At 53.5% G+C, this 15,871-nt stretch overlaps 1 protein-coding gene across 2 annotated transcripts in view; it reads right to left on the bottom strand.

Annotated features, from left to right (window-relative positions):
* Nucleotides 1-2,219: 2,219 nt before the first annotated feature.
* LOC142254212 (conserved oligomeric Golgi complex subunit 8-like) overlaps nt 2,220-15,871 on the bottom strand; it is an 84,766-nt gene continuing 71,114 nt past the window's right edge. Inside the window, exons 1-3 of one of the 2 annotated variants that reach the window (XR_012727209.1) lie at nt 7,901-8,007; nt 7,651-7,819; nt 2,220-2,724 (exon numbers count right to left, since the gene is read on the bottom strand). Coding sequence is in view for 1 of the 2 variants with exons in the window: in XM_075325192.1 (XP_075181307.1) it covers nt 2,492-2,724; nt 7,651-7,819 (402 nt within the window). In the remaining variant the exon portion in view is untranslated. Of the gene's footprint in view, nt 2,725-7,650; nt 7,820-7,900; nt 8,008-15,871 lie in introns of those variants that run through there. The other variant, XM_075325192.1, reaches the window with a different exon arrangement.

Here is a 15,871-nt window from a genome sequence, read left to right as displayed (position 1 = left end):
GGAGACTTGGTTGGTGAGGTGCAGGGTTGCAGGGACAGCGCGGCGCCGGACGGCACTGGTGTACTCACTCAGATAATCAATGACAGAGTCTCTGGTAAACCAAACGGCCGGATGGACGGGTCCCGCAGCCGGCTGCAGTGCTAATGTTGTGCTCTCCCCGGACGGCTGATGGTGGCTGTCTTTCCCTGCACCTTTGTGTACTGTGTTGACTCCGATGGTTTCCCACACGGTAGTCCGCTCCCCGGCGTATAGGTGCCGTAGGAGCCCTTTTGCCCGCAGGCGCTGGCCCTTGGATCTCTAGCCTGGGGCGGTGGCTGTATATCCTCACAGTGCGGACGGTTGCCTTCTAACGGGACTTGTGTTGCTAGGAAACCCCTGGGGTTCCGGTCACACTCGGGATTTGACCGTTGTCGGTGGCGCCAAGCCTGGTCGGGGCCCGATGGCCCTGCCTGTGTGCTTAACTTCACTCCGGTCCCCGGTTCGGTACCGGTGGGCCACCGCCCAGCCCCGGTCCTACGGTTCTGCGGAGATCTGTCACTCCTGCAGACGGCCACCACCGTCTGCCAACCTTGCTGTAGGTGCCTGGGCTCCAACCCAGACACGTCAGTCTTTAACTCCCTTCACTTCAAACTCCTGAACTGCACTGACTCCTTTTCCCGCCTCCAGGACTGTGAACTCCTCGATGGGCGGGGCCAACCGCCTGGCTCCGCCCACCTGGTGTGGACATCAGCCCCTGGAGGGAGGCAACAAGGGTTTTTGTCTGACTGCTGTAACTGCCTAGGGTGGGGGGGTGTGTGTTGTTGTTTTCTGTGACCCCTGGCTAGTCCAGGGCACCACAAGTGACAGAGACACTTGGTCACTATTCCGAGCAACGCCAGGTACTACAGCTAATAAATGTTATATATATTATATATGAGATATTCTGCAACTTTTCAATGTATTATATATGTTAATGCCTCGCTACTTCCCAGACCTCTGCTTTGTAGTTTTTTTTTTTTAATTACTATCGTGTACAAAACCATCCTAAAGCGAGACGTATTATTCAGGGCACTCAGTGTTCAGGCTTATCACATACTGACAAGTAGATGGCACCGACACCACCGAGTAACTGAGCTCATGAGGGAAGCAGAGGCGGCCATCTTGTGGACGGCCCTTGTAACTGTATAAAGCTTCCTTTATACATCCGTGTCTCTGGTACGTGTGACGTCTGTTTTCACACGTATCGTAGACACGGACACACGTAGACCCCTTAAATTTAATGGGTCTGCACACACATCCGTGTTTTGACACGGACCATTTGTCCGTGTGCTCCACATGGCAACATACTTGTTTTTCTCCGGCAGTACAGGCCTCACACGAAGCGCACATTGATGGGATTTGTGTGACAAATACCGGAGAAAACACAGGTGACATAAAAATAAAGAATTTTTATACTTACCTATCTTGGGAGCTGCTGTTGCTTCCGGGCCCACTCATTATCCCTCATGAATATTCACTGCAGTCACCACAGACCCATAACTAACAGCAGCGCTGGAGACAGGTAAGTATAGCAGATAATGCTGTCCGAGTGTTATCCAGATGTCACAGGGATAGCACAAGTAAACGACGCACTCAGGCACACATACACACCTTCACCACAGACTGTGCAAACCATTAGTGTTTTGCACGGACGTATGAAAGAGGCCATAAGGGTACTGCACAAGAATCACGCGAGAGACATCAGAACAAAACATTGGAGGAAAAGGAATCGATCACCAGGTTGTTGCTATGTAATCTGAGAGTAGGATGATGTAGGGGCAGAGACCCTGATTCCAGCCATGTGCCACTTACTAAGCAGCTTTTTGCAGTTTTGATATAATCCCAGTTTTCTCTGCTGCAGATCTACCATCCCTCTGAATGCCGAGCTCTGTATAACCGCAACCAAACCACTGATTGGCAGCTATCCGTGTACACTGTTCACAGGCAGAAAGCCACTGCCAATCAGTGATGTGGGTGGAGCTACACAGAATAGGTGACACAAAACAGCTAGTGTAGTGATAATCTTCTGCTGATAAAACACTGATTTTATTGAAACAGCAACACACAAACCGGTAAGTGACATTACTGGAATCAGTAATACCCGACCACTGAAACCCAAAAACAATGAAAGAGACAGAAGTAATAAAAAGGTATTTTTTTTATTTTTATAAATACATACAACCCCTTTAAAAAGGTATTTGATTAGCGGAATATCATATATATATTACACACTCCTGGCAACCAATCAGATGACTGTTCTCATTCCCAAAATGCAGCTTTGAGTTCACCACACCCATGAGTACCCAAAAGTGCGAGTGCTGTATGATCAATAATGAAGACGGATTTGACAGAGTTCGGATGTAAATGTCGGAGTCATTGTGGCTCCAGGTAACGGCTGATGTCTGTCCCGGGCCCCATATATATATATTGACATCCCTCTCCCCAATGTAGACTTCATTCACACTAATGGCCGTCATGTGGCGTCATCTCCGGCCGGAAGCTCAGACACCGCGGACACAATCTGTGCATCCTCCATCTTCGTTTCCGCCTTCTCTATGGATGGTTGAGATTTCTCCGGCTCGGCCTCGGGTGTGGGGATAATGTCAGGCTCCTTCTGAGGTAATAAACCCTCCAAGGCTTCATGCAGCGGAGCCACATTGATAGAACCAAGATTGCCGTAACGGGAGAGGTGAGTGGGGGCGACACCTGAGAGGGGGAAAAAAAGGAAAATTAATATATCACATTACAAAGGCTGAAAAACTCTGCAAATATATTACTGATCCTGAGTACATCCTGCATTATACTCCACAGCTGCACTCACTATTCTGCTGGATCTGTCACTGTGTACATACATTACATTACTTATCCTGAGTACATCCTGCATTATACTCCACAGCTGCACTCACGATTCTGCTGGTGCAGTCACTGTGTACATACATTACATTACTGATCCTGAGTACATCCTGCATTATACTCCACAGCTGCACTCACGATTCTGCTGGATCTGTCACTGTGTACATACATTACATTACTTATCCTGAGTACATCCTGCATTATACTCCACAGCTGCACTCACTATTCTGCTGGTGCAGTCACTGTGTACATACATTACTGATCCTGAGTACATCCTGCATTATACTCAGCAGCTGCACTCACTATTCTGCTGGTGCAGTCACTGTGTACATACATTACTGATCCTGAGTACATCCTGCATTATACTCCACAGCTGTGCTCACGATTCGGCTGGTGCAGTCACTGTGTACATACATTACATTACTTATCCTGAGTACATCCTGCATTATACTCCACAGCTGCACTCACGATTCTGCTGGTGCAGTCACTGTGTACATACATTACTGATCCTAAGTTACCTCCAGTATTATACTCCACAGCTGCACTCACGATTCGGCTGGTGCAGTCACTGTGTACATACATTACATTACTGATCCTGAGTTACCTCCAGTATTATACTCCAGAGCTGCACTCACTATTCTGCTGGTGCAGTCACTGTGTACATACATTACATTACTGATCCTGAGTACATCCAGTATTATACTCCACAGCTGCACTCATGATTCGGCTGGTGCAGTCACTGTGTACATACATTATGTCACGCTCCCGATGCCTCGGCACCGCTCCTTACCCGCTGATCCGGTCGCACCATCCCGGCACCGCTCCGTACCCACTGATCCGGTCGCACCATCCCGGCACCGCTCCGTACCCACTGATCTGGCCTCACCGTCATTGCACTGCTCCTTAACCACTGATCCAGTCCACGTGTCCACCAGTCATGGCTGCCGCTCCCGCTCGTGCTCTCCTGTGTCCTGCTCCTGGTCTTATGAGTCTGACTCTGAGTCTTAGCCACATGGTTCTGTATAGGACCAGGCCGCGCCCACTCTCCTGGTCTTATAGGCCCAGCACACCTGCAGCAGGAAATGACATGAGGCTGTGCTGGGTATATAAGACTTGCCTTGCCATGTGGGCGGCGCCTGATCAATGTGTCTTATGAGCTAGGTGCTCAGGTCCCCTGGGGCTGTGTCCTGCTGACTTCTTGTCCTTGCTCCCTGGTACCTGTGCCTGTTTCCTGTATTGTCCTAAAGAACTCCGTGACCCTGGTGACCTGGTTATACCTGTCCCTGCCACGCCAGTGCTCCGACTGCCGTGTACCCTGCCCTCCGGTGGGGTGCTTGGTCCAGTGGATCCACCTCCTGGGCCCACCAGTCCTCCCGGCCCTGACAGATTGATCAGGCCATGGATCCCGCTGGAGCACAAACGTCTGAGCTGACTGAACTACGCCAGGAACTGGTGCAACAGCGTGACACCTTACACCGCATACTGAAGTTCCTGACGTCTGTGGACCACCGGTTGTACACGCTACAGACCGCTGCCTCGTCTCCGTCGACGCAGCAGACAGCGTCTAAGTCCGAACCTGTTCTCCCCTCGGCTTCGCAACTCCGCCTCGCTGCTCCACCTCGCTATGCGGGGGGATCCCAAGACCTGCAGAGGCTTCTTGAACCAGTGCTCCCTGCATTTCAAGTTGCTTCCCCATTTGTTTGTTTCAGACCAAGCTAAGGTGGCCTTTCTAATGTCCCATCTGGAAGGCGAAGCATTGGCCTGGATGAATCCTTTGTGGGAGAATGAGGACCCAGTGACCACCAACCTCCTGGAATTCCTGCAGGCCTTCCGTGATACCTTTGATGAACCGGGACGCACCACCGTGGTTACCTCCTCGCTCCTCCGGCTACGCCAAGGAACCCTGACGGTGGGCCAGTACGCCATCCAGTTCCGCACGCTTGCCTCCGAGCTAGGCTGGAACGAGGCATTGACAGCAGCCTTTTGGGAGGGCCTGTCGGGCCGCATTAAGGATAAATTAGCCGGTCGTGACGTTCCCCGTACTTTGGACGCTCTGATATCCCTAGCCACCCGGATTGACCTCCGTTTCCAAGAGCGAACCAAGGAAGTATCCCGGGAGAAGCGACCAATCCGTCACATCTCCGTTCCGCAGAGGTCTACCGTTCCCCCGCCACTGCTGTTCTGCGATTCTACTCCTGAACCAATGCAAATTGACCGACTGAGCCAAGCTGAGCAACGCCGTGCAGAGCGACTCGCCCAGGGCCTGTGTTTCTATTGTGGAAGCGGTTCACATCTGCTCCGCTCATGCCCTGAGAGATCAGGAAGACCCCGAGTCCAAGGGATGGTGGGAACCGCCACCCTTGGTACCGGAATCACCTCAGTCCCGGTTACACAGACTGTCCAGATAACGACTGAGAAGACCCGATTCACGGCAGAGGCTCACATTGATTCGGGGGGCAGCGGGTAATTTCATCCTACAAGCTACCGTGGACCGTTATCGGATACCGGTCATCCCGCTTGCAAAACCCCTCTGGTTCGCCTCCGTGGACGGAAAACCGTTATACGAACCCGTCGTATATATAACCGAACCCGTGAGACTCCGTGTTGGTGCTCTGCACACTGAGACTATTGCTTTATATGTCATCCCGAGACTGGCTCCCGCGCTCCTGCTGGGTCTGCCCTGGCTACAACTCCATGACCCTGACATCAGTTGGCGCTCTGGCGCAATCACTCGCTGGAGTCCCTCGTGCCATGATAACTGTCTACAGCCCGTTCCTCAGCCCCTGGCATCTGACCCTGTCATGTCGCAAGAAGAAGAGGAAATGACGCAGTCCAGCGTTGTACCACAGCTCCTGGCACTTGTGCCTGTGGTACCACCGGAACCAGAAGAAGAGACGACGCAGTCCAGCGTCGTTCCACCATCCCTGGCAATTGAGACTTTGATACCACCGACTTCTGATGATGTGACAATATCCTGTGCCCGGTCCGAGGCACCCGAGCCGGTCGTTCTTGCTACCTTCTCTTCTACCGCCTGTACTACCGATCCGGTCGTCCACGATTCCCGTCCTGCTTCTGCCCGTCCGCCTCTTCTTTCTGTTGCCACTGCTAAGGGTTCTTCGGCTAAGCGTGGTGCGGTCAAGAAGGTGGCACGGGGTCAGCAGTCCTTCCTTACCTTTGCGTTGGGTTATGGTCCGGAAGCTCGGTCCGGTGTGCCCCAGGGGTACTTTGCACGGAGGGGGGGGCATAAAGGGGGGGGGTACTGTCACGCTCCCGATGCCTCGGCACCGCTCCTTACCCGCTGATCCGGTCGCACCATCCCGGCACCGCTCCGTACCCACTGATCCGGCCTCACCGTCATTGCACTGCTCCTTAACCACTGATCCAGTCCACGTGTCCACCGGTCATGGCTACCGCTCCCGCTCGTGCTCTCCTGTGTCCTGCTCCTGGTCTTATGACTCTGAGTCTTAGCCACATGGTTCTGTATAGGACCAGGCCGCGCCCACTCTCCTGGTCTCATAGGCCCAGCACACCTGCAGCAGGAAATGACATGAGGCTGTGCTGGGTATATAGGACTGGCCTTTCCATGTGGGCGGCGCCTGATCAACGTGTCCTGAAGCTTGTCTTTTGAGCTAGGTGCTCAGGTCCCCTTGTGCTGTGTCCTGTTACCGGGAGTACTGTTTGTCTTTGCTACCGGGTACCTGTTTCTGTTTCCTGTATTGTCCTAAAGAACTCCGTGACCCTGGTGACCTGGTTATACCTGTCCCTGCCACCCCAGTGCTCTGGCTGCAGTGTACCCTGCCCTCCGGTGGGGTGAATGGTCCAGTGGATCCACCTCCTGGGCCCACCAGTCCTCCCGGCCCTGACACATTACTGATCCTGAGTTACCTCCTGTATTATACTCCAGAGCTGCACTCACGATTCTGCTGGTGCTGTCACTGTGTACATACATTACATATCTTGTACTGTTCATGAGTTACCTCCTGTATTATCACTGTGTACGTACATTAGATTACTTATCCTGCAATGATCTGGATTTACATCCTGTATTATACTCCAGAGCTGCACTCACTATTCTGCTGGTGGAGTCACTGTGTACATTACATTACCTTACTGATCCTGAGTTACATCCTATATTATACGCCAGAGCTGCACTCACTATTCTGCCGCTGCAGTCACTGTGTACATACATTACATTACTGATCCTGAGTTACATCCTGTATTATACTCCAGAGCTGCACTCACTATTCTGCTGGTGCAGTCACTGTGTACATACATTACATTACTGATCCTGTACTGATGCTGAGTTACATCCTGTATTATACTTCAGAGCTGCACTCACTATTCTGCCGCTGCAGTCACTGTGTACATACATTACAGATCATGTATTATACTCCAGAGCTGCACTCACTATTCTGCTGGTGGAGTCACTGTGCATATAAATTACTCATCTTACAGTAACTCTGACTTGTAAAGCTGTATTATACTTCAGTGCTATATTCACACTTCTGCTGATTTCTATTGACAATGGTGAATCCTAAAAATACCACACTATCTGCAACTCCACATTCTGGCAGAATTCATTTTCTTTTGCCTGAATAGATGAAAAACAATTCTTCTCATTCCATCCATCTCTGTATAGACACTGAACAAGCAGGTAGTGCAGCCAGAGACGAACTCATCACCCTCCAGAATTGTGAATACAGCTCTGGAGGAACGCAGGGGACAGATTGTACTTTACGATCGGGAATTATTATTAGAACATAAACCTTTTGTTTTTACCAAGTATTTGTGCTCTTTGCGCTGGAGGAAAGAGGACCTGTAAGCAGCGGTTCAGATACGGGGTCAGGTCCTCCAAAAAGACAGTGCAGAATTGGATAAAGAGTTCCCGCTCCTGGGGGCTGAATGCAGCATCCTCGGCTCGGTGGAACGTCAGGATGGATTTAACGACCTATGAAGGAGACAGAACAAAAAAAGAGGAGACGTTCCTGCAGAACTCCAAGAACTCAGTGCTCGAAATGACTGTTTGTACCTTCTCCAAGGCGTCCTGCAAGGTGATGGTCACTTCTTCGGTCAGAGCCACCGGACAGCAGAGTCGCAGGTCATTAAAGGCCACAGCTAAGATCTGAACAAATGGGTGATAACTGCACCGGAGCAGAGCTAGGAAGGAAGGAATCGCAACGCATCATAGGTGGAAGAGATACTAGGGGTGACAAGCCCTCAGCAATGTCCAGATGCAGGCGATATGATGATGCTACACTCTTCTGGAATAATTATCTGGCTCTGTACACAACTGTTTACAATTGTCTAGATATGTCTCAGGATCATGCGAATTTTCTGTATTCAATGGCAAATCGTTGTAATGTAGATTACACCACAAGAGTAAAGGGGGCTTTACACGCTACGATATCGTTAATGTTTTATCGTCGCACATCCGGCGTCATTAACGATATCGCAGCGTGTGACACTGACCAGCGACCTTAAGCGACCTCAAAAATGGTGAAAATCGTTCACCATGGAGAGGTCGTCCCAAACTCAAAAATCGGTAATGGTTGTTTTTCGTTGTGGTTCGTCGCTCCTGCGGCAGCACACATCGCTGCCTTCCGTTACAATCCGCCCTTTTGGTAAACAGCGGATTCCGCTGTTTCCCATAGACTTGTATGGATGACGGATTGTGCCAAAAGGACCTGCGTTGCTTCCGCTGGGCGACGCTCCGTTGCTTCCGCCCAGCGCGAGGAACGCAGCTTGTAACGTTTTTTTGAGCAGCGGAATAATCAGGATTTTACTGCGCATGCTCATTTTTTTTTTCTTTTTTTAAATCACAAACTTTATTTTGTCTCGCAGTGGCCGAACGTTCAGCTGAGCGCCCGCCCGCCGGCATGCCTGACCGCCTGCAAGTGACAGCGCTCAGCTCAGCGCCCGCCTGCCGGCATGCCTGGCCGCCGGCAAGTGACAGCGCTCAGCTCAGCGCCCGCCTGCCGGCATGCCTGGCCGCCGGCAAGTGACAGCGCTCAGCTCAGCGCCCACCCGCCGGAATGCCTGGCCGCCGGCAAGTGACAGTGCTCAGCTGAGCGCCCGACCGCCGGCATGCCTGGCCGCCGGCAAGTGACAGCGCTCAGCTCAGCGCCCACCCGCCGGAATGCCTGGCCGGCGGCAAGTGACAGTGCTCAGCTGAGCGCCCGCCCGCCGGCATGCCCGGCCGCCGGCAAGTGACAGTGCTCAGCGCCCGCCTGCCGGCATGCCCGGCCGCCGGCAAGTGACAGCGCTCAGCGCCCTCCCGCCGGCATGCCTGGCCGCCGGCAAGTGACAGCGCTCAGCTGAGCTACCGGCCGCCGGCTATTGAGAGCGATCAGCTGATCGTTCACAATAGTCTGCTGCCGGTAAAACTGTGAAAAAAAAAAAGCTTTCCGTTGTTTTGTATGATCTGTAGCATCCGTTGTGCCACTATATGCAACGCATCCGTTGCATCCGTCACACAACGCAATGCTACGGAAGCCGTCCAACGCAAGTGTGAAACTAGCCTTACAGAGATATATGAAAAGATATGTGAGGTAAAAGCCCACCCTGATACCAGTGCACCAAAGCCACAGACAATGCAGAGCCCAAAGCCTGAGAAAGGAGAGACTGGAAAATAGCAGGAGACGCCATATTGTAGACCCCAAAATGAAGGTGCCAATATCCCTGTGTTCAGTCTATTGGAAAGTCAATGATTCTGTCTATTCTGGAGCTGCTCACAAATTGCTCTACCGCTCTTGTTAACTAAAGGCCCAGTCACACTAAACAACTTACCAGCGATCCCAACAACGATCCAACCTGATAGGGATCGCTGGTAAGTTGCTAGGAGGTCGCTGGTGAGATGTCACACTGCGACGCTCCAGCGATCCCACCAGCAACCTGACCTGGCAGGGATTGCTGGAGCGTGGCTACACGAGTTGCTGGTAAGCTCACCAGCAACCAGTGACCAGCCCCCAGCCAGCAGCGCCGCGTGAAAGCGATGCTGCGCTTGGTAACTAAGGTAAATATCGGGTAACCAACCCGATATTTACCTTGGTTACTAGCGCACACCGCTTAGCGCTGGCTCCCTGCACACCTAGCCACAGTACACATCGGGTTAATTACCCGATGTGTACTCTGCTACGTGTGCAGGCAGCAGGAGCCGGCTTCTGCGGACGCTGGTAACCACGGTAAACATTGGGTAACCAAGAAGCCCTTACCTTGGTTACCCAATATTTACCTTCGTTACCAGCGTCCCCACTCTCTCACTGCCAGTGCCGGCTCCTGCTCTCTGCACACATAGCCACAGTACACATCAGGTAATTAACCCACACACCCCCATCCCCTGTGAGATCGCACACGTCACCCAAAAGGGAGACCTGATGCCTCCCTCAGGGCTAGTAGAGCACACCAGGTGGGCAGAGTCAGGCGGAAAGGCATGCCCACCGAGGAGACTACTGTCCTGGGCCAGTAAGTTCAAACAGAAAGAGGTTAGACAAGTTTGGAGTTGACAGTGAGGGGTAGAGGAGCAGCTGTCGGGGACCCGGGTAGGAGCCTGGGCCCCTTAGAAAACGTCAGGCAGGCAGACGGTGGTGGCCGTCTGCAGGAGTACCGGTACAGCAACCGGCGGAACCGTACGGACCGGGTCTGGGTCCCGAACCGGGGAATCAACCGTGTACCGGAGCACCAACAGGAGGGTACTCAGACCCCGTCCTAGCTTAGAAGCCACTGAGTATAGGCAAATTGACTGATTGCTGGCCGGACCTCACGGGTTCATCCACACCCAAAGTCCCGAAAGAAGGCAAAAGCCCACCGAGACCGGGTGAGCACCACCGCCAAGGGCCAAACACCCGACAGGCCAGCGCCTGCGGGCAAACGAGGGCTCCTCCGGCAGCTCAACGCCGGGGAGCGGGATACCACTGCTGAGGCAGGGGGGCCGAAACACAAACATCCAGAGGTGCACGGGAAAAGGGGCCACCATCAACCCCACAGGGGACATCAGCAGCCGGCCGCGGGGACCGACCACTTCCGAACTTTGGTTTACCAGTGACTCTGAGTGTGAATCAATCGTGAGTACACCAGTGCCATCCGGGCACGACGCTACACCGCGGCACGGCGCCCTGCACTCCGACGACAACATCAGCCCTTACAGTCCCCCACCGGGCCCCGGGACATACCGCCCCTACCCACGGAGAGGCTAACATCTCAGCTGCAGCCGCAACACTGATCCCGGACGAGCCCACCATCACTTCAGCCGCAACGGTGGTGCATTCCCCGTCACCACGACCCGTGGGTGGCGTCACGACCCGTTACATAACCACCACCCCCCACCGCCTCCCCTTAACAAGAGCGACGTGGCCCCCGGTCCGGAGGCGCTTGTGCCACCGAGAACCCGAGCCCGGACCTTGAGCGGCTCGGCCCGAGCAAGCGGAAGAAGCGGCCGGGCCCCTCTCAGGGCGGTACACAAGCACAGTGGATGGGATTTCTAGAAATCCTCTGCCCACTGTGCGTGTACAGCTCACAGCGAACACTGACCTGTGGTGCGGCTTCCTGAGCCCTGGGATGTTAATTTATTGCTGTGTCTCCATAGAAAGAATAGAAGAGAGACCACAGTGGTCCGAACCCTGACTGTGGGCACCGGCCGCTGTGGTCCCTGCGGAGAGCACTCACAGCCCCACAGGAGAGGACATGTGTCCAGGACACACCATGTCCAGACCGTGGGCACAATCTTATAGTGTATTGTGGTGTATGTGTAAAACATTTGTATTGTTAGGGCACAACACTAAGTCTATAAGGGCGAGTGTCCACCATCAGGCGTCTTCCCGGTCTGGACACAGCGTGCTTTCTCTGGTGGAGACGCTAGTGGAGCACCCCACAGGGCCTGGGGGTTACTCGTCATCGGGCCGATGAAGGGTCAGGGGCAGTAGCGTAGCTAGCGGGGGGGGCAGAGGGTGCGGCCGCCCCGGGCCCCGTGCTCAGAGGGGGCCCACCTGGAGCTGCGATATCATTAACCCCTTCAGCCCCCGGGCACTTTCCGTTTTTGCGTTTTTGTTTTTTGCTCCCCTTCTTCCTAGAGCCGTAACTTTTTTATTTTTCCGTCAATCTTGCCATGTAAGGGGCTTGTTTTTTGCGGGACGAGTTGTACTTTTAAATGAAACCATAAGTTTTACCATATGGTGTACTGGAAAACGGCAAAAAAATTCCAAGTGCGGAAAAATTGCAAAAAAAGTGTGATTGTACAATAGTTTTTGGGATATTTTATTCACTGTGTTCACTGTATGGTAAAACTGATGTATCTATGTGATGCCTCAGGTCAGTGCGAATTTGTAGACAGCAAACATGTATAGGTTTACTTGTGTCTAAGGGGTTAAAAAAAATTCACAAGCTTGTCCAAAAAAAGTGGCGCACGTTTTGCGCCATTTTCCAAAACCCGTAGCGTTCTCATTTTTCGGGATCTGAGGCTCAGTGGCGGCTTATTTTTTGCGTCTTGACCTGACGTTTTTAACGGTACCATTTTTGCGCAGATGCTACGTTTTGATCGCCTGTTATTGCATTTTGCGCAAAATTTGCGGTGACCAAAAAAACGTAATTTTGGCGTTTGGAATTTTTTTGCCGCTACGCCGTTTACTAATCAGATTTGATTTTATATTTTGATAGATCGGGCATTTCTGAACGCGGCGATACCAAATATGTGTATATTTTTTATTTTTTTAACCCTTTAATTTTCAATGGGGTGAAAGGGGGGTGATTTGAACTTTTAGGTTTTTTTATTTTTTTTTAATTTTTTAAAACTTTTTTTTTTATTTTAGCCCTAGGGGGCTATAGCGATCAGCAATCCGATCGCTCTGCACTATCTGCAGATCTCAGCTACAGAGCTGTATTCCGGCATTGAGAGGAAGTGAGTCATGGTAGCTACAGGCGTCATCACATGACCCTGTGCTACCATGGCAACCACCGAAAGTCACGTGATCATGTCACGTGACTTCCGGTGGGGCGGGGTAAGTGACTGTCATGGCGGCGCGCATATTTTGGCAGCGATTTGTAAGGGGTTAATGGCCACGGGTGGAAGCGATCCCACCCGTGGCTAGCAGGCACACATGTCAGCTGTTGAAAACAGCTGATATGTGCACGGATCGCCGCCTGCCCGCGGCAGGGGGTGGGGCTTAACGGCACACGATCCATGACGTACCCAGTACGTCACGGGTCGTTAACGGGTTAACTATATCAGCGTGCACAGCGCGCGCCGATATAGTTAACCCCTGCGGCAGGGCCGCCATCAGGGCATTACTAGTAGAACGCCTGTAGCGGGCCGGTGAGCAGCAGGCAGGAGGCGGGGCCCAAACACGCTGACAGGCCCCTCCCCTTTCCTTTCTGTGCTCCCCGGGCCCCAGCGCAGGGGGCGTTGACAGTCACTTCGCAGGGCGGGCTGGTCAAGCAGGAGGCGGGGCCCGGACACGCTGACAGGCCCCTCCCCTTTCCTTCCTCTGCTCCCCGGGCCCCAGCACAGGGGGCGTTGACAGTACACTTCGCAGGGCGGGCTGGTCGAGCAGGAGGCGGGGCCTGGACACGCTGACAGCCCGGGCCCCTCCCCTTTCATTTCTCTGCTCACCGGGACCCATGGGCAGGGGGCGGGGACGTTGCACTGACAGCACCTGCAGTCGCGGGAGCGGCCCCTAGAGCCTGAAAACGTACTGAGTACGTCATAGCTCCCTGGTACTTAAGGACCCATGACGTACCCAGTACGTCATGGCGAGATCGTGGCCCCGGTGGCTGCGATCGCTGCAAATACCTTAGATTCGGGGAGGAGGGCCCTCTGCCTGACATCTGGAGGGGTGGTGTCTCCTCCCCGGACCTAAGGAGGCTGTGATTGGCTGAACGGCGTTCGTCAGCCAATCACAGCCACTGTAATGTTCCAACCATTGAAAATGGCTGAAACATTAAAATCCAGCCCTGATCAGTGCAGCTGTAGCACCGATCATTGGCTGGAGCTGGGTGACCTCAGTTTCACCCGCCCCCAGCTCTGATTGGAGAGATCGGCCTTGTGACCGATCTGTCCAATCACTGTGGATCTGGGGCCGGTGACCACTCCCCTCAGCTTCACTCCAGCGTCCGTGAAAGGTGAGGAGAGCGACCGGTAAGTTTAAAGACACTGTCTCCTTTCAGCCGCCGCCGTCATTGCCCCAGCCCCCACCCATCAGCTGCCGGCTGCAGCAGTCACTGCCCCTGATCCAGAAGCACTGAACCCATCTGCTGCGTCCCCTCCATCTGCCACCACCTCCCCCACCTCTCACCTTCCTCCACCTGCTGTCACCCCACCCCCACCTGTTGTGACCCCACCCCCACCTGTTGTGACCCCACCCCCACCTGTTGTGACCCCACCCCCACCTGTTGTGACCCCACCCCTCACCTGTTGTGACCCCACCCCCACCTGTTGTGACCCCACCCCTCACCTGTTGTGACCCCACCCCTCACCTGTTGTGACCCCACGCCCACCTGTTGTGACCCCACCCCCACCTGTTTTGAGACACACCCCCACCTGCTGTGAGACACCCCCCCACCTGCTGTGAGACACCCCCCCCCCTGCTGTGAGACACCCCCCAGCTGCTGTGAGACACCCCCCAGCTGCTGTGAGACACCCCCCCAGCTGCTGTGAGACACCCCCCCAGCTGCTGTGAGACACCCCCCAGCTGCTGTGAGACACCCCCCCAGCTGCTGTGAGACACCCCCCCAGCTGCTGTGAGACACCCCCCCAGCTGCTGTGAGACATTGGGGGCATTATTATGTGGGGGGCACAGTGGTGGCATTATTATGTGGGGGCACAGTGGGGGCATTATTATGTGGGGGCACAGGGGTGGCATTATTATGTGGGGGCACAGGGGTGGCATTATTATGTGGAGGCACAGTGGGGGCATTATTATGTGGGGGCACAGTGGTGGCATTATTATGTGGGGGCACAGGGGTGGCATTATTATGTGGAGGCACAGTGGGGGCATTATTATGTGGGGGCACAGTGGTGGCATTATTATGTGGGGGCACAGTGGTGGCATTATTATGTGGAGGCACAGTGGTGGCATTATTATGTGGGGGCACAGTGGTGGCATTATTATGTGGGGGCACAGTGGTGGCATTATTATGTGGGGGCACAGTGGTGGCATTATGTGGAGGCACAGTGGTGGCATTATTATGTGGGGATGCAGTGGAGGCATTATGTGGGGGCACAGTGGTGGCATTATTATGTGGAGGCACAGAAGTGGCATTATTATGTGGGGGCATTATTATGTGGGGGCACAGTGGTGTCATTATTATGTGGGGGCACAGTGGTGGCATTATTATGTGGGGGCACAGTGGTGGCATTATGTGTGGGGCACAGTGGTGGCATTATTATGTGGTGGCACAGTGGTGGCATTATTATGTGGAGGCACAGTGGTGGCATTACTATGTGGGGGGCACAGTGGTGACATTATGTGGGGGCACAGTGGTGGCATTATTATGTGGGGGCACAGTGGTGGCATTATTATGTGGGGGCACAGTGGTGGCATTATTATGTGGGGGCACAGTGGTGGCATTATTATGTGAAGGCACAGTGGTGGCATTATGTGGAGGCACAGTGGGGGCATTACTATGTGGAGTCGCAGTGTTGGCATTATTATGTGGGGGCACAGTGGTGGCATTATTATGTGGGGGCACAGTGGTGGCATTATTATGTGGGGGCACAGTGGTGGCATTATTATGTGGGGGCACAGTGGTGGCATTATTATGTGGAGGCACAGTGGTGGCATTATTATGTGGAGTCACAGTGTTGGCATTATTATGTGGGGGCACAGTGGTGGCATTATTATGTGGGGGCACAGTGGTGGCATTATTATGTGGGGGCACAGTGGGGGCATTATTATGTGGGGGCACAGTGGGGGCATTATTATGTGGGGGCACAGTGGTGGCATTATTATGTGGGGGCACAGTGGGGGCATTATTATGTGGGGGCACAGTGGTGGCATTATTATGTGGGGGC

Source organism: Anomaloglossus baeobatrachus, chromosome 10 (assembly GCF_048569485.1).
Source record: "Anomaloglossus baeobatrachus isolate aAnoBae1 chromosome 10, aAnoBae1.hap1, whole genome shotgun sequence".
Classification (NCBI taxonomy): domain Eukaryota; kingdom Metazoa; phylum Chordata; class Amphibia; order Anura; family Aromobatidae; genus Anomaloglossus; species Anomaloglossus baeobatrachus.
This window is presented reverse-complemented; position numbering and strand designations above follow the sequence as displayed.